The following is a 26,545-nucleotide window of genomic DNA, read 5'->3' as shown; positions in this document are numbered from 1 at the left end:
TTTCAAAACAGCAGCGCTGCGTGAAGTCTGGGATCAGCTGGGGACTCCCCAGCTGGCCCCAGGCTCTACCCAGCATTTCAAAGAAGCAGCACCGCCCGGAGGCTGGGGTCACCTAGGGAGTCCCCAGCTGATCCCAGGCTCCATGCAGCGCTGCCACTTTGAAATGCCGCGAGGAGCCTGACACTGGGCTCCCTGCAGCATTCAAAGCAGCAGCGCCACACGGAGCAGCTGACCCCATGCTCCGTGCAGCGCTGCTGCTTTTAAGTATTCCTTCTTGTCGTCCCCCACCCCCTTGCTGCCTCTATTTAATAGAGACAGCAAGGTGGGGGGTGGGCGACTAGTTGACTATCCTGTCCACTATCCGATAAGCATTTGCTTATCGGTTATTTGACTAGTCCTTTACAGTCCTAATAAGCACAAATATTATTTAAACTACAGTCTTTAAGCTTTAAAAAAATAAATAAAGTTAGCTACCTTGCCTTGATTAAAGGGTAATTCAAGTTCATTATAAATACAGAAAGCTGTTTAAGATCCCATGTTCCTAGTAGAACATATGTTCAGAATTACAAACTATAAATACACAAACAGATCACAAGATGAAAAATCATTTTTGTTCAATTACACTGAAGGAGCTTTTCACTCAGCTCTTGGCTGATGTAAAACATCTCACTTAACCTTTAAAACAGCTCTTTGGCAAGCTAAATCAAGGAATTAGCTGTGTATTTATAGTTAAGGAAGCAGTTATGGTAAGGGCACAGGACAGGTCACAGGCCTGATTTTCTTGAGGTGTTGAGTGCCTGCAGTTCCAACTGTAATCAATCAACTGAAAAGGGTTCTCATCCCTATTCACCACAGGCACACACTGCAGTCTGTTTTACTGATTGTTAAAGTTGTTATCTCATCTAATGATTAAGAGCATAAGAGTCAAGGGCCCATCTTGCCCAGCATCCTTTCTCCAACAGTGAGCAGTACCAGAGATTCAGTGGGAGTGTACAGAATGGGGCAGTTGGGAAGATCCACCCTCGTTACTCCCTCTCACCTTCTAGCAGTCAAAGTCTAGTGTCATCCCAAGCATGGGGTTGCATTCTTGACTGCCTTAGCTAATAGCCATTGATGGGCCTAGCCTCCATGAACTTTTCTAATTCTTTTTTGAACCCAGTAACACACTGCACAGCAATAAGTTTGATAGGTTAACTATGTAGTGTGTGAAACAGTATGCCTTTTTGTTTGTATTGAACTTCTGTCTATTAACTTCATTGGGTGACTCCTAGTTTTTTTATTTGGAAAAGGATAAATAAGTTTTCTCTATTCACTTTTTCCACACCATTTGTGATTTTATAGATGTGGATCACATCACCATCCTTAGTCATCTCTTCTAAAATGAATAATCCTAATCTGTCTAATCTCTCCTGGTATGGAAGCCGTTTTCTACCCTTGATCATATTTGTCATCCTTCTCTACACTTTTTCCACTACTAATACCTTTGAGATGGGCAGACCAGAACAGCACGTGGTATTCAAAGTGTGAGCATGGCTTGTATTTACAAGTGGCATGATAATATTTTCAGTCATATTTTCTATCCTTTGCCTAATGATTCCTAACATTGTTAGCTTTTTGACTATCGTTGCTCACTGAGCTGAAGGTTTCAGAGAACAATCCATGGTGACGCCAAATAACAGCAAATTCAAAACCCCTTATATATGTGTTTCCAATGTGCATTACTTTGCACTTGTCAGTGATGGATTTCATCTGCCATTCTCTTGTCCAAACAACAAGTTCTCTGAGATCCCCTTATTTTCAGTTTTAGACTATCTTGAATAATTTTGTACCATCTGCAAACTTTACCACTTCACTATTCACTCCCTTTTACAAGTGATTTAGGAATATGCTGAATAGCACAGGTACCAGTTCAGTTGCTAACGTGATCCTACCTCTTACCACTGTGATAACGACCATTAATCCCTGCCTCTGATTCCTGTCTTTTAACCAGTTACTGATCCATGAGAAGATCTTCCCTGTTATGCCCACTGTCGACAGTATCTGCAGCTTTAGACCTGAATCCAAGTGCATGACCAAACAGGGCCAAACCTACGGGATATGTGGCCTGCGGTCCAAGTGTCCCAGGCACAAAGGCCAGGGCAACTCATCTTATGGGACAAGCCCTGTCCCCACCCCATCCCTTCCTTCAAGTCCTGCTGTGTCCCAGCCCGCCCTCTCCCCCGAGAGCCAGAGATTACTGAGGGAGCCTGGCATGGGGCTGCAAGAAAGATTGTTCCCCACACACATTTACCGTGACATTGGAATCTGGGGCAATCTGGCAGCCTACTCCACCATGCCCCGCGCTGCCCAGCCCACTGGGCTCAGGTTCACTGAGGCAGTGGCAAGTGACACACTGGGGCACTCTGCAGTGGGAGCGGAGTAGGCTGCTGGGTTGCTTCAGCTCCTGCCACTATGGTGAGTGTGTGTGTGGGACCCCTGCTGTTGTCCTGCACTAGGCCCCTCACAATCCCCTGGGCTCTGCCCATAGGACATTTGAGGCAGCCAGCACAGGAGGCCCCAAAATGTGGGGTCTGGGGCAGCCACCCCGAACCATCCTATGGATGGGACAGTTCTGTGACCCAATATACCCTTTCCTGCCTTCATGCTATAATATGTAGGGCCCTGGAAGGCAGACAACTCCGTCAACTCATTTCATGGGGTCAAACAGCAGCCAATGTGAATGCTTTTTGAATATTTATAATCTCTGCTAGATTTGAGCCAGCAACTTTAGTGATGAAAGGCTTCGTATCATATTGTTGGTACTTTGAGCCAGACAGTTCCTTAGAATGTGAAATGTGTTAGCTGGAAAACGCCAACAGGACTTGACAATCTAGTTTAAATTGACAAAAAGGAAAAAGCCATCTGTGTTCCATAGACCTCTGTCTGGTAAAACAAAACAGCTGAAAAAGATTAAGCACTTGTATGAGTGGTGTTTAGAAGTTCAAAACTGGAAGACCAAAAACATGAAGGTTATTTGTGATTACGAGAGCTCATTCTTCATATCCACCCCCCCCAATTCTTAATAGTACAGGTTAGACCTCCCTGGGCTGGCACCCTCGGGGCCTGACTGGTCCCAGATAGGGATTTTGCCAGACATGGGGAGGTCATTTTTGTACCTCTGTCACTGACCCTCCTGGCCTGGCTACTGGCCTTCCACCCAGCTCCCCACCTGCTGGCCCCGGTTCCCCGTCGGGCAGCTCAGTGCTGGGGCTCCAGGCATCTGTGTGCACCGCCTGCTGGGACTCCGGACAGCCGCATGCTCTGGGGCTTCCCCAGCAGCCGTGCACGCCGCTTCGGGGCTCTGTGAGCAGCCCCGCACGTCACATGCGGGGGCTCCTTGGGCAGCTCCGCATGCCACGGCTTCCAGCCCCACTGGGCAGCCACAGGCTGGGTCTCCTGACCATGCTGGGCAGCCCTGCTGCCACACGATGGGCGGCCCCGCCGACAGCTCCTTGTGGGCAGCCCACTGCCCTGCTGGCCCCCCAGGGATCCTTACTGCTGGCCCTCCACTGGGACTCTCTGGTCCTACAACACCCATGCCAGAGCACAGATATTGCCAAACCACAGAATCCTAGTTAGAGTTTCAACCTATGCTTAACCCCTCTCACCCCTCGCACCATTCCAAATCTCTTTCACACTTTCAACCATTCAAAACAAGCTCATGATGCAACTAGACTAAATCAACATCAAATGTTACACTACTTTTGCTTAATTTTCACTGATTCCTGTACAACAACATGTTCAGGGACGGTAGTATAATTTTAGGGACTGTTTCATTACTACTCGCCAATGCTGATGGGGAGCATTTAATATCATGAAGAATAAGTCATTTGCCAAAGAACAAGTAAATTCATGAAAATCATCATGCTTCTTCATCAGAGCAATGAAGAGTTCATTGTACTTCAAACGTCAACAAGCAAAACTAACAGAAGTCAGAAATACCTCTGCTTGAATGAAATTGTTCCATACTTCACCTTATTGCAATTCCTCAACACATGAACCTCAAAGAAGCAAAGCACTTAAATCAACAGGATTTCAGCCCACACTTAACTAAATCTAGTTGTCTGTCCATATACCAGGTCTTTGGTGGGGTTTTTTAAAAAGTTCTTGTTTCAGTAACAACTCTCTGAATGTACCATGACTTCTAAGTACTCCCTACACATGTACTCATGGAGACTAGAGGCTGGGTGTGCTTGGTAATTTGTAAGGAATTTATTTCTTCTGGAGGTCAGCCAGAACTGTAATTAGTTAACTTCCCATTCACAATGCAAGGATCATATTTTAAGCCGGGGGTGGGGATCCTCAGACCCAGGGACCAGATGCGGCCCCTGACTTGCCTGGATCCGGACCTCAAGACTCAGATCCCACCCAGCATTGGGGAGGCTGTGCTGGTGCTCCAGCCTTCCCCCCAACCCGCATTGCTCTACCATGGGACTGAAGCACACAAAATCTACTAGGCTGAACCCCCCTAGGCTTTGGTGTGGGAGGAGAATGTGGAGAGTGTCTTTCTCCTTCTCAGTTGGGGCCCATGTCACTTGTGTGCAGCCCCCAACTGATTTTTCTGTGATTCAGTAGCTCCTGACCCAAAAAAGGTTCCCCACTTCTGTCTTAAGCCAAGTATTTGCTAGAGAGAGTTACAAAGAGGAAGCATCTCTTTTCTTCCTTGTCTTGTTTTTCTGACTAGGTGGTTAATCAAAAGATCAGTTCTGCCATTGACAGAGGCCCGACATAAAACAGATTTGTTCTTGTTTGTGATGCCTCCATATGCTACGGGGCAATGAGTCCCTCCTAGTAAAACAAAGTATGAAGACAGCAAGGGCAGAATAGTGACAATTTACAGAGAAAACAAAACAGCAGTACCAAAATCAATGCAGTCTTCACTAAAGAATACATGTGCTTTGTGCATTTCATACCTGATGCAATGCTCTGGAAGGAGGAGAGGTTACCTCTGTTTGGCATCATGTTTTTACTTCTACAGCATGGTTAAGACAAAGCTAGTTTGAATCAGTCAGGTAAATTTTGACCTGTAAATAAAAGAAGGAACAAGTATTTAATAATAAAACACACAACTGAAGAGCATTTCACGATGTTCTTCTCACTGACAGCAATACCCCTGACATCTGGAACAGAAATAGTACAAAGATGTTTGGCATGGATAACTCAAATAGCTGAAATAGGGGTTATCGACATTTTGGTTTATTTTTAGGCTTCATAGGTGAACAACACAAGCAGCTTCCTTCCCTGCCACCCCAACTCATAGCTCTTAATACAAGATTTCCAGTGTGTAATCCTTGTCATTAATTAGAGCTCTAAAAGAAAACCAAAATCACTGAGAAGCATCAACCAGGTGCTTATTTAATAAGGAAATGATAATAAAATCTCCTTTTAACTAATGTAACTGATTACAAATGAGTGAAATAAAATAATTTAAAATACTTGCATGAAATGACAATATGAATGTTCAAAAGCTTCAGGGGATAGCCAAGTTAGTCTGTACAGGATAAACTTAAAAAACAACAAATAGTCTGGTAGCACTTTAAAGACTAACAAAACATGAAGCTTTCGTAGGCACAGCCCACTTCTTCAGATGTTGATTGTTTCTAGGTTTCTCCCATAAATAAAAAAAGCTGCAGGAGACAAGCAAATAGAAGCAGATGTGTCTCTATAGACAAGACCATCTGTTGAACTGTAACAGTCACAAAATATGGCGTCTCCATTGTCTCAGTACAGAATTTGCTTGTCATGCTTTTGTACATTATTTCCCTAGCACTCAAGCATGGTCAGCTGTCCACAGACTGCCACAGGGAGGCCTTTGTCATTCTTCTGCCTTCTATCATATTGCCCCATAAATCTGGAATACCCTCTCCCATCTTGTACACTCAGTCTCTTCCTCTGTTGTAGCCCCTTTCCTAAAACTCTCATTCCTGTGCTGACTCCACTGATGCTTTTACTTTAGTGAATCACCTCACACTCCTTCTGTGGGTGCAGGGGTTTTGCTCCATCATAGGCCTCTCTGTGTGTTAAGGAGCTGCCATCCTGCTTTTCGCTTAAAAAATACCAGCTTTGTTGCTTCAGGGATCAAAATAATGGCAAGTGATAGCTTTGTACTCCCATAAAGGCCTGCCCTCCACCCCACCCCCAAGTCTTCCAGACAGCGCATAATAGCCGGAGTTTTAAACTTAATACCTTAGTTTAGTGTTACTGTGCCAGTGAGAGTTACTGTCACATTCACCCCTCTGTGACCTCTCCAAGGGTTCTCAACAAAGAGATAGGATCTGTCTCCACTGTCTCTGCCTCCCAGCCCCGCCAACTTCCCCCCTTTAGTTAACTGTCCTTATTCAAAGAGTACACATTGCAGTGCTCTGCTTCCAGCAGGAAAAGGGTTGACCTTACTCCATCTGCACCCCATCAATCTTTCAAGTCCCTCTAGGCTTAACAGGGCTTCGTGTGCAGTGCTTCCAAGCCCCTAACAACCGCCTGGGAACAAAGCAAAAACAAGCAGTCAGAACCCATACTCCACGGCAGCTAGTTTTCCAGTTACCAGATTGAGTCAATTTTTAACTACTGCTAAAACATACTGCAATCCCATCTCCACACAGGTACATCCTTACTAGTGCAAGAACTTTCTCTGCTGCTGCTCCTACAGCCTTCAGTATCATGCTCTGTTTCTTTAAGCATCTCAGCTAAAAACTTGTCTTAACTCTTACCTCAACATTAAAATCCTATTTAGCTCTGTAACGTCATTAATGCCTTGGGATACTGTTTGTAGAAAAGGTGGTATTAACAAAACTATTCCCAATTCTCTTGGCATATATAAGCTAACCACATTTTAGGAGCCTGTGGTAACAGTAAATAGTCCTTTCTTTTCCACTGCCAAACAAATTATAAGCATATCACAAGCCAAGTAGACCTGGCAATGATGGAAAGCTCAGAAAACTCACATATGGCACACATCTGATGCTCATACAACAATGCAATCAATAAGTATTATAACTTTCCAGTATGTGTTAAATTTCTGATCAAAGAGCAGAGTCCAAAACGTTTATGACAGTATTTTACCACCCAAAAATGTAATTTATGTTTATCAGAAAATTAAAAGATGGAAAACTAATAAGGGAGTAGTGGTAGAAACACTGCAGTTAAGGTTTATTTTTAAGAATGTACAGGTTAAACTGCTAAAATCCGGGACACTCTCGTCGGGCAACATGAATGGTTTGGACAAGAGAGTCCCATCTGGACAGGTTCAGGAAGTGGGGAGCGCAGCCCAGACAGCACCAAGGCTGGCATGGCAGGGAGCACAGCCCCACCTGGGACTGGCAGCAAAGGGCGCAACCCCGCTCAGGAGCACACCTCTGCCAGTGGGAGCGCACCGGCTGGTGGTGTTTAGGAGGGCACAGTGAGAAGTGCAGCCCCTCTCAGACAGAAAGCAGTGAAGCCGACACCCAAAAGCACAGCCCTGGCCAACAGGGGCAGAGAGCACAGTCCTGCCTGAGCTGGAGGCAATGAGGCCAGCACCCAGGAGCACAGCCCTGCCTGGGGCCAGCACAGCAGGAAGTGGAACCCCAGCCTGGCCAGAGGCAGCGGGGCCGTAGGCCAGGAGAGCAGCCGGACTGATGTCCCCAGTTGTGAGGAGTGTGGCCCCAGCAAGGATGGGGGCAGTGGGGCTGGCAGTGGAGAGCAGGGCCGGAGGGGAGCCTTGACCTCCCCCTGTCCAGCAAACTCCGTGTTTTAGGACCACTTAGGTCCTGAGGGTGCCGGACCAGGGAGGTCCCACCTGTAGTTGTGACTTAAAACCTTATACCTTTTAAAATATCTTTAATGCAGTATTTAAAAGGAAAAGGGGGAGAAACCACATTCAAACTTGTCCCTATTTTTCCAGCTTTGTGAAATATGAAGTCATCTGATAAGGCTTTTGTTAAAAACAAAGAAAAATCTGATTGTTTTTATATTGGAAGTTCAGATCTTATCTCCTATGGAAGACTCTATGGCAACCTTGTAAGCAATAAAATTAGAACATGACAAGAGAAAGAACACTTGGTGAGCAACCAAGCAGGGAAGTGTTTTCAACTTTCTGAATGAAAACCACATTTTTCTTTATTTTTATGAATACATGATTTCCCGGTTTATTGGGCAATGGAAGATTAAATATCACATTATCTCATTTCATGTTTGAGAGTTCTCAACACACATCTGTGTTATCACCTCCCTCAAAAAGAACTTTTAATTAAATCAGCTAACCCAAACTTGACATTTTTGCTATTATTAGGCACAAAGTAAAAAAACTAAAAACATAACCTGTCAGGCCTTCTTAATAAAAATTATAAAGAAGCACAATTGTAAAAAATCTTTTGCATGTCACCTTTAAGGATTTCATGGTGATCACTGCTCATATAGAAATTAACATGGAGAGTAAAATAAAAAATTACTTTTAGCGATAGTATTAGTAATTAAAACAGATTTCTATCGCCTGATCAAACTTATCTTTTTCAAATCTATTTTGTTACAAATCAGATAATGCTGTGAATATAAAATTATGGGAAAATGAGAGATCAAAACGCATAGTTTATCTGTTCACATTCATCCACACACACTTGGATTAGTGATTTACACCCTGATCTGACTTCCACATAAGGCATAAGAATGGCCATACTTGGTCAGGCCAAGGTCCATCTTGCCAAGTATTTTGTCTTCCAACAGTGGCCAATGCTAGATGACCCAGGGGGAATGAACAGCTGTTTCTGCAGACAACCTTGTGGGTCATGAGTAGGACTGGTTCCCTCTGCCCCTCCCTCAACATCTCCTCTTTTGAGGGTGCCTCTTTAAACTAATCACAAGTTCCTCTGTTCTTGTCAGTTTCTAGGATTTGACCACTCTGCCCAAAAACAGTCTGATAGGCTCAGCAAGAAGTCAATCCAGACTCCTTGGAGCCAATAGCTCTGCCATTATCCTCTAGCAATCCTTCTGTGTTTGCTGAAGGGTCACTGCTCTTATAGTATTCTGCCTCTTTCTCCTTGTTTTTTTTCCTTATAGTCTGGTATTAAATTAAACCAACAGACTCATACAGTAAGCATCCCCCAAATCAGATGAACATACAGTATCCATACATTGTTACAGAGCTGCAACTATGGCCACAACTTCAGAGGACAATACCAATTCTGTAGAAGAAAACTGCAAGGCAGGAATATAAAAATGTATCTACATTCTTCTCCCCCATCTCACTTTGCACCCCCACAAAAAAAACACAATAAACTACAACCTTGAGTAGGGTTGCGAGGTGTCTGGTATTCACCTAGACAGTACGGTATTTGCGAGCTTTGTATGATAAAAAAAACCCAGGAAATACTGGACATGTGAAATGTCCGGTATTTCCTGTTTCCCTGGGATGGAAATTTTTCCCTGGGACAATTTTCTCCTGCCACGTCTGGCGGGGGCGGGGGAGTGAGGAGCATGGCAGAGTTGCAGCGAAGGGCAGCGGGGGGTGGGGAAACTGGGTGCCATGCTAGGGGGGGCACCGGGATGGGAGGGTGCTCGAGCGGAGCACACACTGCTCTGGCCCACGTGACCAGCAGAGACCCAGGAGCTGGCCACGTGATGCTTCCCTCAACACCAGCCGTGGCCAACCCGCGGCTCTCGCAAGCCATATGCGGCTCTTGTTCCCAAAAGTGCAACTCACAAAGCCACTCCTGCACCCCCCCAATGGTCCCCAGCCCCAGCTGGCTCTCCTCTGCACTCCCTCCTCCCCCCCCCCCCCCCCCCCGGCTTCCCTGTGCTTACCGGTTTGGAGCTGGGAGCTGAGGCGTTTTAAAAATGGTGCCCAAGATGGTGGCCACTTTAAAGGGGCAGCCTCCTTTAAAAAACACTTTTTTGTATGTTATTATTTTTTGTTGTTGTTTTTCTCCACAATTCTGTTCTGAGGGACTTTTTTCTTTCCTCGACAAAATTTATTCCCGGTGGTGGCTTTTTTGGGAGAAGTGGGGGGGTTCGGTATTCTTTGTTAAATCATCTGGCAACCCTAACCTTGAGCAACATCAAATGCCCAGATGCAACCAGAAGTGCCCTGGAAATGCTCAGTCCTTAGCTATCTATGATACAGGCTGATTTTTACATCTGTTTTGGTGGTGCTAATGAGCACAAAGTCTAATTAAGTGAGTAGAGGTTTTTGGTGTCGACACTTGGCAACCTGGCACCTTTTACAAATGCTAAAAATTAAATCACGCTGTTTTTCAAACCTTAAATTTAAGCATCCATTTGATTTTGTATTAGAGTCTTTCTCTTGTAGTCCTACAACTTTCCTGATGTGGAAAAGGAAGTAGCAGAGGAAGCATCCTTTTTCCTCTAAGGAAATGTCACATGGGACATTGGAGAAGGCACTCTTTAGGGACAAAAAGCAACACCACAATTTTTCAGCCCTGTCTGCCTACAACACTTCTGGATCGCATCCATTTTATCAAAAGAATGACTTCAGCTATACCAAAAAAAATACCCCCAAATTAGGCTTTTCACATTGCTCTTTTTATTTTTTATTGAAGAAAAAATTGTGCACAATCATAAGACTTTTTTTCCAGGGGGAAAAACATTAGAGCACACGACTTCATATGAATTGATGTTGTCCTAGTGGTTGGTTCTGCTATTTTTGTTACACTAAAGAAATTCAAACCACAAATTAAGTTTAAATCATTTCCATGAAAGATGACAATTTTAAATGTATTTTGGAAATGGAAAACGTGAATTTCCTATGAATATTATGGTTCAGTGATTATAAAATGAGATGTTTAAGAGCTGACATAAGAAAATCTTTGCTGACAGTGCCCAACTGAAAACTGGCAAAAAGCTGAAGATTTATTAGTTAATTAGGGACATTCCTTGGATAAAGTTATAATTTAAGAATTTTCTAGCCAATATATACCATTGGTTCACAATCTCAACCTTCTTAAAGATTCCACACACCTTGAATATGAAGGCAATAGATTTAAAATAACATTTGCATACACACTGAATAATTTAATAATAGATTTCATTTCCTTCCTAATTTGAAGTCATATAAGCCATTGTTTCCTCTGTGCTACTTTAGGTGATTGAGGCCATATGGAGACTTCACATCTCCAGCTGGATATAGTTAATTCATTCTGCACAAGCACAAAACCACCAGTAACAAAAATAATACCTTTTTAAAAAACCACAATCAAATCCATGGAGTGAAATGGGGGTGAAAGAGAAGGGCAAGTAACCTCCCTCCTTCCCAAGTTAAGTTTTATATTCTCCATTTTTAAAGGATTATTTCCCCATCAGGTAGTTGAAACTAAGAGTCCACTGTTATCACTATGGCCTGAAAATACCCACCCCAACAATAACATGCTACTTCTATATTCCTCTAACAGTGTTCCATTACATATTTTCCTGTTAAAATGTTGGGTATGCTGGAAAAGCTTATAAATCAAGACCTCAAAAATATATTTGCAAGTGGAAGTCTTTTCATGCTGGCTGTAAGCCTACATCCATTTCTGCCAAGTTCCCACAGAAAAAGAATTTACATCTCTAGCCCTGAGGGTTGTAAAAGAATAAAAACAGATAACCTATTTAATTCTAGTTTCTTACTCCTCTGGATAAGGACGTGAAAGTTTAACCAGTTAACTGGGGAGGCTGGAGCAGCTTCTCTCCTGCTGTGGGCAAGGAGCTGTTCTAGTCTTGCTGTGGGCTAGCTGCGGACAGGGGCTGTTCCAGCATAGCCCCTGCCTGAGGCGGGCACAGGGGCCCTGCAGGCAAGGACTGCTCTGGCTAGGACACTGGAGCAGCCTCTGTCCGTGGGGGATGAGGGGAGTTCCAATTAAGCAGCGGACAAGATAGGCTGCTCCAGCTGGTCTGGAGCACCCCCCCTCCTCCCGCTGCTTTAATCAGTTAATGGGTTAAAATATGTTTAACTAGTTAGCCAATTAAACAGGATTTTACATCCCTACCTCTGGAGGGTTATCTAAAAAAAGACAGGGAAGCCAACACTAGATCCATATTCCCAGCACTTTAAGGTAAATTACTGAGGCGAAAAGAGGAGGATTTTTGGAAAACAAAATAAATAGTGATTCCAACTTTATACATCATAAAATAAAATAAAAACAAAAGTTTATCCCTTTACATCCTGTCTTAACTGACACCAGTAATGGCATTTAAATTCTCCTTGAGGAGATTTGTGTATGCAACTACCAGGTTTAATGAGTTTGACACACAAAGCTGAATAAGCCCCAGAATGTATACACTAAACACAACAGCTCCAAGGCTTTTCTGCTCTTACATTTTTTTTTTAATCTTCAGATGTTCTGGATGTTTTCGCTGTCTATTACACTGTTCCTTTTCCAACTGTCTCTTGCATGTTCTTTATCCTTTATCTAGTTTTCTTTGATCCTATGTCTTTTACTGCCACTTTGCATTTGTCAGTTTCTTTTCATTGATCAGTTTCCTTCAGCCACCACTTATCTTAAGAAATTTTCTCTTTTATTTCTTTTACCAAGTAGCCTAATTTTGTCTTTTTATCACTCTTGTCCCATATATCTGAGTGTCCCCTCTAGCTCTTTATGCCTTATTCTTTTTCCAGCTTTTTTAGAGAAGCTTACACAGTTCCATATTAAATGTGTTTCATCAAAAGCACTTTAGATGCCTAAAAATTACTATAGTTACAGTGAAAATGGCCAGAAATTGACAAGAAGCACTGTTGCTATTGTGCTCTTTAACTGTGATACAGGTCTATCTTAATGAATACAGCTACATTTTATTGAAGAAGGGTTCAAGAGATTGTTCTGTTAATGTATATCCAGAAGGGTAGATGACCATCAGAACAGTGAAATATTTGTGGCAAGTAAGAAAACCGTTCAACTCAAATATCATTCCACTTATAAAAGATTCTGGTATAGGAAAGAGGAGTTAAGCTTGATGAAGTTTATGTTTTAGGGCTCCAGTTCATGTGGGTGGACAACAGTGTGTTTTCAGAGGGAATGACACCCTTCATTTTGCAGTGACTTTGTGTGGGCACATATATCCAGATCAGAACTCAGGGTGGGGGCTCTCAAGCAGTCCCCAGGCCAAATCCCACTGTACAAGGTATCAATGTAGAGCTCAGACTAAGGGCCCCACACCTGGTTTGCAGAAAGGTGTACTATAAGTATTGACAATGCACAAGCAGATGTAACTGCTTGCCATGACAAATTAAAATGAAGCAAACTAGTTCCTGCATTATATACCATTCTGAGTTTTACACCATCACCCCCAACAGCACATTTCCCCATCTCTCTTCTCAGATCATCTTCAAATGGTGAAGATAGATGTGATCTACAAAGTGACTTGTACTTGCCATTCCACATTTTTGCTTCATTAGTCCTGTCTCGGATATCAAGGTGGACTTCCTATTTACATCTAACCAACCCTCTGCTTCATTCCCACCCAATATTCCAAGTTCCCAGGGTGGAATTCGCTCCTTCCTGTCATCATTGTTCAAGCAGTGCTTAAATTCCCTTATCCTTAAAGCTACCCTGATGTTTTCAGCTATTGTTGTCTCTCTTTATTTTACTGCCAAGCTCCTTGATAACATCCCTCTCTAACTACTCCCACAATTTCCTATCTCATTTCCTTAAGATCATCTGGCAGTCTGGATTTTGCCTCCTCCCTATAAAACAAGGTACTCCTCACAAAGGCTTCTTGGCCATTCTTTATCTTAAGACTTAAGTCCAAGGCAGTGGTTCTCAATAGTGGTCCGCGGCCACCTTACAGGTGGTCCATGGCTCAAGCTCAGCCCCTCCTCTTGCAGTGGGGAGTCCATGCAGCTGCTCCAGGATTGTGGTCACCATATAGCCACAAGGCTGGAGCACCAACTCTGGCTTCCCACTCAAGGGCATGTGGTGGGGGAGGGGTGTGAAATAAGCCCCGACCTTCCCCACCAGATCCGGCTTGCAGAGAGGCAGAGCAAGCGGCTCCGTGTACTGCTGTTTCCACAGCGATCCACAGGAAGGTTTGCATTGAGCCAGGTGGGCCCCCTCTGTTGCATGGGAGGGGGCTGAGCTCAAGCTGCAGACAACCTATAAGGCAGACGCGCTTTGGGACCACAGTCTGAGAACCAATGCTTTAGGACAAATCACCTCTGTAGCCACTATCGTGCTTGCCTTTCTGATGTGTAATTTTGGATATCCCACCAACTCAACATGATAAAAACTGAGCTAATCTTTCCTTTTAGGCGTACTTCTGTTCTTGCACTGCTGATGATTATAATATTTGATTATAATATATGATTATAATTATTGTCAAGGCCACCCACGTTCAGTCACTCAACTTTGTAACCTATTATTATTTTCAACCCCTCCGGCCATTCCCATAGGCCAGGTAGTCACTAGGTGGTTCCGGTTATTACTTTCACCACTACATTTTTTTAAAAAAATCCAGCCACTCTTCTCTGCCCCTTTCTTCCATCTTTAAAAACACTTGGCTTGGTTATCTCCTACTTTTTGGCCTCTCTGGTTCCCTTATCACTCTCGGTTTCAGTGTATCCATAACCTGGCGGCTAAAATCTATCTTCTTAATCTGCCCTGCCAAATGGCTCTGCCAGTGCCCCTCACTGAACACCTAAAATATATCATTGTTTTAGGCTTGGCTATCCTTTAGAAATATCGGTTTGTGAGGAATTGGACCACGATCAGCGATCACAAGAGTGCAAAGAAGAAACCAGAGTAAGACTGTAAAGTTCATGTTCACTTGTGGTACATCATTTTTCCTCCAGCCTTCAAAATTAAAAGCTGCACAACTCATTGCCTCACGTGACTGGCCTCCAATTTTCAACATATACCACTTAAAATAATTAGTTTTTTAAGCTAATATTAATTTATACTGGGATAACTTCATCTTGTACATATTCCCCTCACCTAGTCCTCATAAGGATCTTATATAATTTCAAGAAGTATTTACACAGTAGAGCACAGCTATCAGGTAGGTAGCTTTCTATCAAGTGTGAAGTTACCTACATTCACATGTATTGAACAAATGGCCCTGAAAGCTGTCACTGCAGTCCTCACTACATCAGGCTGAAATTCTCCAAGTAGCTTTGAATACCAGTAGGACATTCTTTCATGTGGCTGACAAAACAGAAACATACTGTTCTAAAAAGAAATATGCAGCACAGATATACACAGAACTGCATAAAAGACTGCCTCTCAGTCAGTATCCAGCTGGATATGGAGTATTTCTCCTTGCCATTCCTTCTTTCCCCAGTCACTACCATGCCTGTGGGGCAGGGATGGGGACCTAAACAGAGTGAGGGCTAAATTTGAAAACAAGTAAAATTGCCTCTCTCCTATCCCTCTCCCCCTGAAACAGAGCGCACACATACCATAAGCAGATGATTACACACTCATCCACATTCTGAATGGCATTATTACACATCTCCCCTGGGGGTGCGGTAATACATCTGTGTTGGGTTCTGTTTAAGAACCATTGCCAAGTCAAAGAGTCCAAGTACAGCCCACACCTCTGACCTTCCCCAGCTTGAGCCAGAAGAAATTCCTCAGAATAGGTTGGGGTACCAGCCTGTGCTCCGATTGCTGATGGTTTAGTTTTGTGGGATGGAGCTGATCTGTAAACAGAATATCTGGGGCTGCATCACTATGAGACAAATTTAGAACCCACCACTTTCTCCACCATCACCACTGGCAAACAGTTTAAAAGTCAGTATTAATTCAAGACAATCAGAGTTCATGCTAGATCCACATTCTTTAATTATATCTGTGCCTAGGTAGAACTGCTCATAAACTGAACTCCCCTGTGGCAGTCAAAAACATCAGGAAAGCTTTAAAGGTTTATTGTGCTGGAGGAAACATGAAAAGAATCAACAGTAATAAAACAAAGAGTCATTAACTTAGTCTTGCTCTGTCCCCTCCCTGCTAACAGGTAAGAGATCAGTGATTTTGAATACTTCCTTCTTGCACATCCCAGCTGTGCTTTTCTGCTGGATTGTACAATCAGGACTCCAGCCTGGGTTTACAGCATCCCAGCCTGTTGCTGACTACACAAATGCAACAGTCTGGAATCCCCACTGGCTAGGATAAGGCCGAGGGGGAGGGAGAAAGGGCTTTGTTTAGTAAAAGGAAAGTCACAACAATGTGTGTTATCTAGCAGAAGAGGAAAAATACAAATGAGAGGAAAACGAGGTTGAAAGGGCCAATGAGAAGGAATGGAAGTTACTTTTACAGTATTTTATAAACATGTATAAATCCAGAAGCTAACACACAATCCTGTAAACAACAGAGGTCATCGTCCAATCAAAGTACCAGCTACAGATCTCTGGCGATGGATGGAAACTGTTTAGCTCAGTCATTAGTTCTCCGAACACAAACAGAAAGCGACCCTTGGTCCATTTTCGTAGCAGAGGCATTCCCCACAACCAATGGGTCCCTTGGGAGGCGCATGTGACCTTTAAATCAAATGTATGAATTATGAAAATTATGAAAAGCAGGGACGAGACAAAAGCCTCCTTCCTTCAAGAACAGACAAACTACTTAGATCCCGCGACAGTGGGACATTTGGAAAGATTTGAGTAGGTTTGTGATTTTTAAGTAGGTTCTGTCTTCTGTTTTTTCCCCAACAGGAAATCTCCACTTAGCACCCCTCCTCCAATCCTCCCCTTTTAGCAATCCTTAAAGGGGTGCTTTGAATCGCTCACTTTGTCTTGGCTGAAGCCCCTTTTACACAGGCTGTTTAAAGCAAGTCAGAATAGCCCCATTTTCCTCCCACAGGCAGCTTCTGACCCCCCACCCCCCTTTCCCCCTCTTACCAAATCAGCGTTTGCCCCCAGGAATTTCAATGAGCGGGTTGTCCACATTTCAAGGGGAGGCTGGAAAACGACTGAACTACTTTGATGCAACCAGTTGGCCCCGGAGGGGGGCTGAGGGAGTTCAAAGGGAATCCCTGTCCCAAGCACAAGCATCTCCCCACGCCTCCTTCCTTACGCTCACTGCTCCCCCCAACCCAACTGTTTTGTCCCCAGATCCCCCGCCCCACACACCCCTCAGAGACAGACACAGGCGCACACGCTCTTAGACGCGCAAGCAGCACACGGCGGGCTGAACGTGCACTCACCTCCTCCTCCGGCAGCAGCTGCCCGCTGCGCATCCCTCTCCTTCCCCCGCCAGCCGGCCTCGCCGCCCAGCCCCAGCCGAAAGCGGCCCGCCCTCCCCCCAGCGCCGCCCCACGCCGAGCCCGGCCCCCAACCCAAAACCAGCCCGGCTCGCAGGGGCTGCCTCCTTCCTGCCCCCGGGGCTCACACAGCCGGGAAGCCGCCTGCGAGCTGGGGCGGCGGCAGGGGGAGGGGGGGCAAAGCAGGAGGAAGAGCAGAAACAAAGAGAAGGGAAGAAAGGGGGGGGAGAGGGGACAGGCACGAGGGGAGGGAACAGGGAAATTGCAAGAACGGGAAAACTAAGCAAGGCTGGAAAGCCAGAGGCAAACAAAGGGGGGAAGGGAAGGGGGGCTCTGCAGCTGAAATAATGGGGGCTACTCCCCGGTGCTTTGGGACACCGCGAAACGCGCCTCGCGGTTCATGGCACGATTGGGCGCTCTGAGGCGTGCGAGCCAAGCTGGAACCCGGCCCGCGCTGCGCCCCTTTGCTCCCCAGCGGCTGGGCAGTGGCGCTGGAGGGGCACCGCGCGCGCCCCTTCCCGCCCCAGGCACACGCGGGGGAGTTCGGTGACGCCACTCCTGGCCCATGCTGTGAGCCGGGGGGGGGGAGGGAGGGCGCTTACGCAATTCTACAGTGAGCAAAGCTTCAGCAAACTTCCAGCGAGCTGCCTGTCGGCGCTTAGCAAACCCCACATCAAGGGATGAGTCGATTTCCTACCCGACTGTGACCAAGCGGAGTTGATTGCTCAGAAAAACGCAGGGCAGATTTTCGCTTGAGTTGGGAGTGGCGGCAGACGAGCCCCAGGAAAAGGAGGTGTGCACGCTGCAGCCTGCATTGCACAGATGCCCAGCGTGTGTTTATCTGCCCTGCTTCCCCAGTAACTTGAGGCCACTTGCTGGTTGAGTCAGGCTGCTTTGCATGCCCTGGGGTTTCAGAAAAAGAAGCTGCAACATCTGCATGGTAGTACTGCCCGCTAACCCACTTGGTCAGCTAACCTACTAAGTGGTGAAAAGCTCAGTTGCTCCAACTGCTATCAGTGATTCCCAACCTTGTTCCTGTGGAGGAACCCCTACCTCTGAAAACATTTGTTTGGCCAGGAAAAGTTGACAGTGGGGAGTGCAATACAATTACTGCTAAATTATTGTCAGGAAAATTTATGGCTGCATCTAGACTGGCATGATTTTGCAGAAATACTTTTAATGGAAAAGTTTTTCTGTTAAAAGTATTTCCGCAAAAGAGCTTCGAGATTGGCACAGATGCTTTTGTGCAAATAATGCTTTTGCACAAAAGCATCCGTGCCCAGTATAGGCACGCTTTTGCGCAGGAAAGCTCCAATGGCCATTTTAGCCATCGGGCTTTCTTGCACAAAAAATTAAGGTGCCTGTCTACATTGGCCCTCTTGCGCAAATATTCTTGTGCAAGAGGGCTTATCCCTGAGCGGGAGCGTTAAAATACTTGCGCAAGAAGCACTGAATTCTTACATGAGAACGTCAGTGCTCTTGTGCAAATTCAAGCAGCCAGTGTAAACAGTTGGCAAAATCTTGCCAGTCTAGACACACACTATTTGTAAAGAGCTGTTATATATATATGTCAACTTACATTGTAAGAAAAAAAATTGTATTTATTTATGCCACGATTTCTTGCAGAACCTCTGACGATGGTCTGCGGAACCCTAGAGTTCTGCGGAACCCTGGCTGGGAAACACTGTGCTACCTGGAGAACCATAAGCCAATGTCTCTTGCTGAAATCTTCCCTACAGTAACACACATGCAAAATGAGGCTAGTGACTGACTTGTGATCATCATCAAAGAAAACTTAGTTGGGACATTATAAACTTCAAAAGTAAAATTTCAAGTCAGAAGGGTGAAGGAGAGAGGAAGGGACCCCAGTAACACTAGCTCCTGGGCAACTGCTGCCCAAGGAGATGGCACCAGGTGCACCTAATAGGCTGGAGGCCCCATGTGCTTGGATGTTGCTTGGGACTGGCTCTGGGGCAGCACCCAGGTAATGAGTCATCATTAATCAAGATGCCCTCAGCACCTGAGCCACCAAATATTCAAAAAAGCAGCACCCAAAGAGAGAGGCAGTCAAATTCCAGGACTCAGATATCCCTACAACCACCCTGTTCCCACCTGTGAATCCAAGGCTTTTCATTAAACCTAACAAACTTGTTATGGCTTTTGGACTCATAACAATTACCCTGTATGTGGCCTACATTGGCTATTTACATGCAACATAAGAGAATAAAAGGGACCTCCTTGAAGCTGTTAACAGTGAAGGAGCCAGGTACATGAGGAGAAAGACTTCAAAGTGGGTTTAAAGAAGCTGCTTAATAACAGAGAAAAGAGAAAGGAGTGATTGGCAAAGTAGGCATCTGAATTGTTAATGTTAAATTAGGTGGCTGCTAACTGTTCTATGCAATTTTTGGAATGATGTATATAAAATTAAATCCCATTTTTATTCCATTTTACAATGTCATACCTGTACCTATAAACTTTTCAGAAGACATACACAGTAACAAAAAGGTTAAGAACTAAAAAATTCAAGTCTTAGGTGCGTGAGTTTGTCTCAGGAAAAACAACAGCATCCGATGAAGTGGGGGTTTGCCCACAAAAGCTTAAGTCCAAATAAATCTGTTAGTTCAAGTGCCACAAGACTCCTTGTTTTTTAAGTAAATTCATTGACATATAAACTACTCTGGCAGATTGGACAGTCAGCCAGACACTTCTGAATTCAGAGTTTGGTCCTTGTTGTGTGGCCTTGTCAATTAATTTTTCACTGTTTCCCACTGAGTGAAGAAGGAATAACAACATTACCTACCACACATAAGGGTCCTGTGAGGATTGGTGAATTTTTGTAATATTTTGAAAATGCAAAACACTATATAAAAAGTGTTAATTATTACCATCATTTACTGGAAATCTGTTAGTTATGATCTAGCTCAGGAGTTCCCAAACTTTTTGATACGGGGACCAGTAAATCCATTCACGAGCTTTTGGAGGACCGGTAACATTCATTTGTATATTTGCATATTCATTAAGCAAATTACAAATATGCAAATATGGTGATTTTGGTCCTCCCAAAGCCCCCAGAGCCAGCTTTAGCAAAGCTTTTGATACGGCCACCCACACTATTCTTACCAGCAAGTTAAGGGAATATGGATTGGAAAAATGGACTGCAATCCAATAAAACCCTGCACCACCACATCATGTATTGAAAAGGGGCTCATTTATTTTCAGAAAGCTGACACCATCTTTGGAATTTTTTATCCATATTCTCATTCCGGATGGTGAATGCACCAGGTTCTCTCCATTCTGACACATTACAGTGCCTTTAAACCTCACTGTCAGCAGTGGGAATATTTAAAAGGCACTGCTTTTACATTTTTATTTAGGATCTGAGTGCGCCCTGAACTGTCCTGCTCACCGCTGGCCGATTCTCCCTTCCCCCTCCCCCCCACCAGCCCAGCTGTCCCTGCCAGCCGATTCTCTCCCTATCTCTCCTGGCAAGCCCTGCTGCCCCTGCGAGATGGTTTCCCCCCCACCGCGATCTCCCCTGGCCCAGCCCCACTGCTCCTGCCCCCCAGCCAGCCCTGCTTCCGCCGGTCAGTTCCTCAGCCAACCCCGCGGTCTCCCCCAGCCAGCCTTACTGCCCCCACGAGCCAGTTCCCACCCCCGCAATCTCCCCTGGCCAGCCCCACTGCTCCCACCATCCCCCCCCCCCCGGCCCGCCCTGCTTCTGCCAGCCGGTTCTCCTCTCCCTCTCCTCCTCCCCACGCACGATCTCCCCTGGCCCACCTCCCAGCCAGCCCTGCTTCTGCTAGCCATTCACCCCCCCCCCCCCCAGCGATCTCCCCTGGCTAGCACCCCCTCCGGCACTGGCCCCTGTACATGGCAGCCAGGACAGGTGTTTTATTGAGTCATTTCTAACAATGAAGCACATCTTCACATCTTCTAACAATGAAGCACATCTAGAGGTTATAGTGGACCACAAGCTGAATATGAGTCAGCAGTTTGATGCTGTTGCAAAAAATGCAAACACGATTCTGGGATGCATTAACAAGTGTGTTGTGAGCAAGACACGAGAGGTCATTCTTCCACTCTACTCTGCACTGGTTAGGCCTCGGTTGGAGTATTGTGTCCAGTTCTGGGCACCACATTTCAAGAAAGATGTGGAGAAATTGGAGAGGGTCCAGAGAAGAGCAGCAAGAATGATTAAAGGTCTAAAGAACATGACCTATGAAGGAAGGCTGAAAGAACTGGGTTTGTTTAGTTTAGAAAAGAGAAGACTGAGGGGGGACATGATAGCCGTTTTCAGGTATCTAAAAGGGTGTCATAAGGAGGAGGGAGAAAACTTGTTCATCTTGGCCTCTGAGAATAGAATAAGAAGCAATGGGCTTAAACTGCAACAAGGGAGGTTTAGGTTGGACATTAGGAAAAAGTTCCTAACTGTCAGGGTAGTTAAACACTGGAATAAATTGTCCAGGGAGGTTGTGGAATCCCCATCTGTGGAGATATTTAAGAGTAGGTTAGATAAATGTCTATCAGGGATGGTCTAGACAGTATTTGGTCCTGCCATGGGGGCAGGGGGCTGGACTCGATGACCTCTAGAGGTCCCTTCCAGTCCTAGTATTCTATGATTCTATGATCTTTCTTCTAATATTTTTTCAATGGACTCCACAAGCATTAAGGATGCTTTCTGATGTTGTTATGGTAAGTACAGGTAATAGAGGGATCACTGTGCAGTGAATCACAGCAGCTGTTATCTAACAGGTTAATACTATACAACAGCTTAGCTCACAAAAATGAACCATCTGTACTTACAGACTCTTCAAGTAGGACAATGATTTTATGCAAGACACTGGGGGCTTGTCTATGCTGCTCTGCCATTGGACTATAGAAGTCTGATTAGCATTCATTGTACCTCTCTCATGTGAATGCTGCCATAAGACTATACTTTTCCTGAAATGTCAAATAACTCTCAGTCTCAAATGTTTATATCTTTTGGTGTCCTATCTTCAGTCCTGTTTACAAGCTGATGGCAAACTCACAAGCACAGTCAGAGCTCCTGTTATCCTTCAGTTAGCATCACACAGGATGAGCTGGTTTTGAGAACAAACATGCACTATATGCTCTTGAATACAAAACCATGTTTGAATATTTTATGGCTCACAATGTCTGTTTTCTGAGAAAGAAACTCAGCATTCCTTCTCCAGTACTTCAAGTTTGGAATACCACTGTATTTAAAAGGACCTCTCAGCTCACAAAAGCACTCACAAATTATACCCGTGGCAGCAAGTTTAATAAAAACACCCATTAGTTTATGTCATCATACAACAGAGAGTTCTACTGAGCAGCAAAATAAATAAATAAATAAATAAACTAAATCTAAATTCAAACCAATAGACATGTCCCTGTAGCTTGGGTTAAATCTTCTTCCATTTATTACAAGAAATATCATCACAAAAGCTATTGATGTAAGTTACAGGTAATCAAATATCACACTGCAGGAGTCAAGAAAGGAATTGTACCAGCCTTGTTTTACATACCTGTGAATCACATGTTGGCCACTTTTGGAGATGAATTCTGAACTTGAAGGCCAGTGCCTGATCAGTTATGGAAATCATACCTTCCACTCACTTTCATCAAATGTCACAAAGCAATTATAGCATTAACTCTTCTCCTACAAACTGCTCATCTGAAAGGGTTTAGCTTTATTAAAGAATCAGACTGATAGAGATTTGATTAGTTTATCCACTTAATTCACTTTCTGTCAATACTATCTGGTTACATCAAAGTGTCTCCATTACTAAGATAAGTAACTCATTATTTACCACAGTGAAATGGCTCTGTCAGTGATCAAAGGAATTTCTACTAAACTTAGGCTGGAAGCTTCTTCCCTCCAGTCATCAGGGAGTTGATCCACTAATTTAGATAGGGGTATCAGTGTTCTTAATCAGATTAAGAACTCTGCCCCATCCCCACGGGAATCAGCATGCTTCCATGTATAGGAGTGCGCTGATGATTAATGTAATCAGACTTTGATACTGTAAATAACCTCAATTCAGGGTGTCACTACGTTTTGGACTCACAGTGAGCCTCAAGAAGACAGAAGTTATGCCTCAGCTTGTCTGGAAAGAGCCCAGCACTCCAGTGATTACTGCTACTGATACGGTCCTTAAGGCTGTTGACAAGTTATGCTACCTGGGAAGTGTACTGTCTTCTAGCATAAATGTGGATCATGATGTTTCTGCTCGACTAGCCAAAGGCAGCGCTGCCTTTGGAAAATTGACCAAATGCTATAGAATGACCATGGTATTAAACTCCATACCAAAATTGCAGTTTATCAGGCAGTTGTCCTGAATGTCCTGCTGTATGTTTCGGAGTCATGGACAATATATCGTCGCCATGTTTTGAAGCTTGATCAGTTCCATATGCGTTGTTTGAGGAAGATTGCCCACATGAATTGGTGGGACAAAATTCCTAATACGGAGGTTCTTAAGCTGTGTGGTGTCATGGGCATAGAAGCAATGCTTATGAACAAACCGTTTAACTGGATTGGTCATGTTATAAGGATGGATGATACATGGATACCATAGATGGTCTTCTATGGCCAGCTTGCTCATAGAAAGCGCTCTATCGGTGGTCAGTATAAGCACTATAAAGACATCTTAAAGGCCAATATGAAGTCATGCTGCATATCTCCCAGTGATCTGGAAACTATAGTTCAGGACAGATTGTCTTAGTGATAAACCATTGTACAGGCTCTTAATTGCTTTGAGAGTCAGCGTATCCAGGCATTGCAGGAAAAGCACAGGATCCAAAAAGAACTTACAGTGCCTGCATTTGGCAGCTTTTTGTGTGACATCTGTAATCTGCTCTGCCAATCAAGGATTGGTTTAGTTGCTCACCAATGGCATCATGGAAGATGAGATCCGTTGACCGATGGCTCAGTCCAAGAAAATGATGACTTTTTGAATATTTGGTCATGAACTGCCAAGCTTTTAGGCATTCCAGGCATTAGGCTCTACAAATAGGCCTTTGGTCAATAATCACTCAAGAAGTGACCCCAACTACCTTACCCATTACAAAGATAGCTTCCCCAATTATCACCTCTAATACTATTAGCTCACGGACATCTACCTTTCCCCACCTCTAATATCATTAACTCACAGACACTTACCTTCCTTCCTTCCCCCCCCCCCCCCCCGCATCCCCCTCCTGTTCTGAAATGTGATTTGTCCTTTTCATGTGTGTTCATTTTTTTAAATTGTATCCTTTGTTATATATGGTTGTGACTATTTTCTTCCACTATTTGATCTGAGGAAGTGGATCTGGCCCACGAAAGCTTATCATCTAATAAACCATCTTGTTAGTCTTTAAAGTGCTACATAGTCCTGCATTTTGCTTCAAGAAGTATGAATTTTCTTTGCTAAGACCACCAGAAAATGTAATGTTTCAAATATAGTAATTACAATGGCTCAGAAAAGTTAACTCCAAATCCAATTGATGGGCACAAGGTCAGCCTTTGGCCCATAGACAGCATTCTAATTCATCTACTACAATGCAATGAAATATAAGCCCATGGGTCCCACCACACAGTGTTCAGCCTGGTTTGAGGCCCTTTTGGGCTGTCTGTCCAGCTGTGGCACTTTTCCAGTCCTCTGTCATGCAACTATTACCATAATATCCGAAGTGAATCACAGCCTTTAATGTATTTTATCATCATAAAATAATATTCCTATATTCTGTAGGAAACACTCCTACAGAATAGTTGAAGTTATGTGATTTGCCAAAAGTCTCAGCAGAGCTAGGAGTTAGAATAATAAACTCATGGAACACTAGAACTGGAAGGGACCTTAAGAGGTCATCAGGTCCAGTCCCCTGCCCTCACAGTAGGACCAAGCACTATTTTAGATCATCCCTGACAGATGTCTACCTAACCTGCTCTTAAATATCTCCAGTGTCGTAGATTCCACAACCTCCCTAGGCAACGTATTCCAGTGTTTAACCACCCTAACAGTTAGGAAGTTTTTCCTAATGTCCAACCTAAACCTCCCTTTCTGCACTTTAAGCCCATTGCTTCTTGTCCTATCATCAGAGACCAAGGAAAACAATTTTTCTCCTTCCTCTTTGTAACACCCCTTTAGGTACTTGAGAACTGCTATCATGTCCCTTCTCAGTCTTCTATTTTCTAAACTAAACAAGCCCAGTTCTTTCAGTCTTCCCTCCTAAGTCATGTTCTCTAGACCTTTAATCATTTTTGTTGCTCTTCTCTGGACCTTCTCCAATTTCTCCACATCTTTCTTGAAATGTGGTGCCCAGAATTGGACACAATAGTCCATCTCAGGCCCAGTCAGTGCAGAGTAAAGTGCAAGAATGACTTCTCCTGTCTTGCTCACAATACTCCTGTTAATGCATCCCAGAATCATGTTTGCTTTTTTTGCAACAGTGATACACTATTGACTTATCTTTAGCTTATGGTCCACTATGATCCCTAGATCCCTTTTTGCAGTACTCCTTCCTAGATAGTTGCTTTCCTTTTTTTATATGTGAAACTGATTGTTCCTTCCTAAGTGTAATACTTTGCATTTGCCTTTATTGAACTTCATCCTATTTACCTCAGACCATTTCTCCAATTTGTCCAGTTGAACCCAGTCTCTTGAGGATAGGCTATTCTCCCAGCCATTTGACCATCGTTCCTCTATCAATTTTGCAACCAGCTCCCTGGTGACTGCCTCCAGTCAACTGATCTCTTCCCATTCTCTCCTCATGCCTACTTTTCTCTGTTCCCAAGATGTTACTTAAAATGATCAGAAAATGGAAGTAACACAGAGCTCTGTATGAAGTTAGATGCTTTCCTAGGCTCTTGCCTGTGCAAAAATTACCTGTGACTCAGTCCTTGCCCTCCAACTCATTCAGATCAAGTTGAGAATAATCAGTAAGAAGCCATGAGGCTTGGCACAATATCTAATAACCTCCATTGGGAAGCAGAAAAGATTATTACTGAACACTTCACCCTCTTTGTTTTGAGTGTTTTGGGTTTTATATGAAGTAGCAGCTTTCAAAAAAGCCTCTGTGTGCACCATAAGCTCAGGTGCTTCTTGCCTAATAGCCTTTAAATATGCACTGATGAGGGAGGGTGGGAAGTCACAGCAGATGATCCCCAGATGTGAAATTCATTCCCCCTGATAATTCAGGTTGGTTCACTTTCAGAACATTAGGCAACATTCTTATTTCAGAATGTTTGAAGGTTGGCAGCATCTAAGCTTTGGAATCAGGGGCAGCCCTTGAAGGAAGGCAAACTAGGCAGTTGCCTAGGGTGCCGCTGGCCCGGGCGTCCCATGATTACATCATGGCCATTGAC

At 44.2% G+C, this 26,545-nt stretch overlaps 1 protein-coding gene and 1 pseudogene across 13 annotated transcripts in view; one reads left to right on the top strand and one right to left on the bottom strand.

Annotated features, from left to right (window-relative positions):
* PHLDB2 (pleckstrin homology like domain family B member 2) overlaps window positions 1-17,918 on the bottom strand; it is a 95,047-nt gene extending 77,129 nt beyond the window's left edge. For 3 of the 13 annotated variants that reach the window (XM_075908492.1, XM_075908493.1, XM_075908501.1), the window contains exons 1-2: window positions 17,143-17,380; window positions 4,953-5,063 (exon numbers count right to left, since the gene is read on the bottom strand). In XM_075908492.1, coding sequence (XP_075764607.1) covers window positions 4,953-5,001 — 49 coding nt within the window. In that variant the 5' untranslated portion in view covers window positions 5,002-5,063; window positions 17,143-17,380. Of the gene's footprint in view, window positions 1-4,952; window positions 5,064-16,334; window positions 16,478-16,837; window positions 17,020-17,142; window positions 17,385-17,896 lie in introns of those variants that run through there. The other 10 variants (XM_075908488.1, XM_075908495.1, XM_075908496.1 and 7 more) reach the window with 8 other exon arrangements.
* A 1,288-nt stretch (window positions 17,919-19,206) lies between these two features.
* On the top strand, window positions 19,207-19,819 carry LOC102458592 (small integral membrane protein 8 pseudogene; annotated as a pseudogene).
* The last annotated feature ends 6,726 nt before the right edge of the window (window positions 19,820-26,545 follow it).

This window comes from Pelodiscus sinensis, chromosome 1 (genome assembly GCF_049634645.1).
Source record: "Pelodiscus sinensis isolate JC-2024 chromosome 1, ASM4963464v1, whole genome shotgun sequence".
NCBI classification, from domain to species: domain Eukaryota; kingdom Metazoa; phylum Chordata; order Testudines; family Trionychidae; genus Pelodiscus; species Pelodiscus sinensis.
The sequence above is the reverse complement of the archived record's forward strand: the minus strand, read 5'-3'. Positions and strand labels throughout refer to the sequence as shown.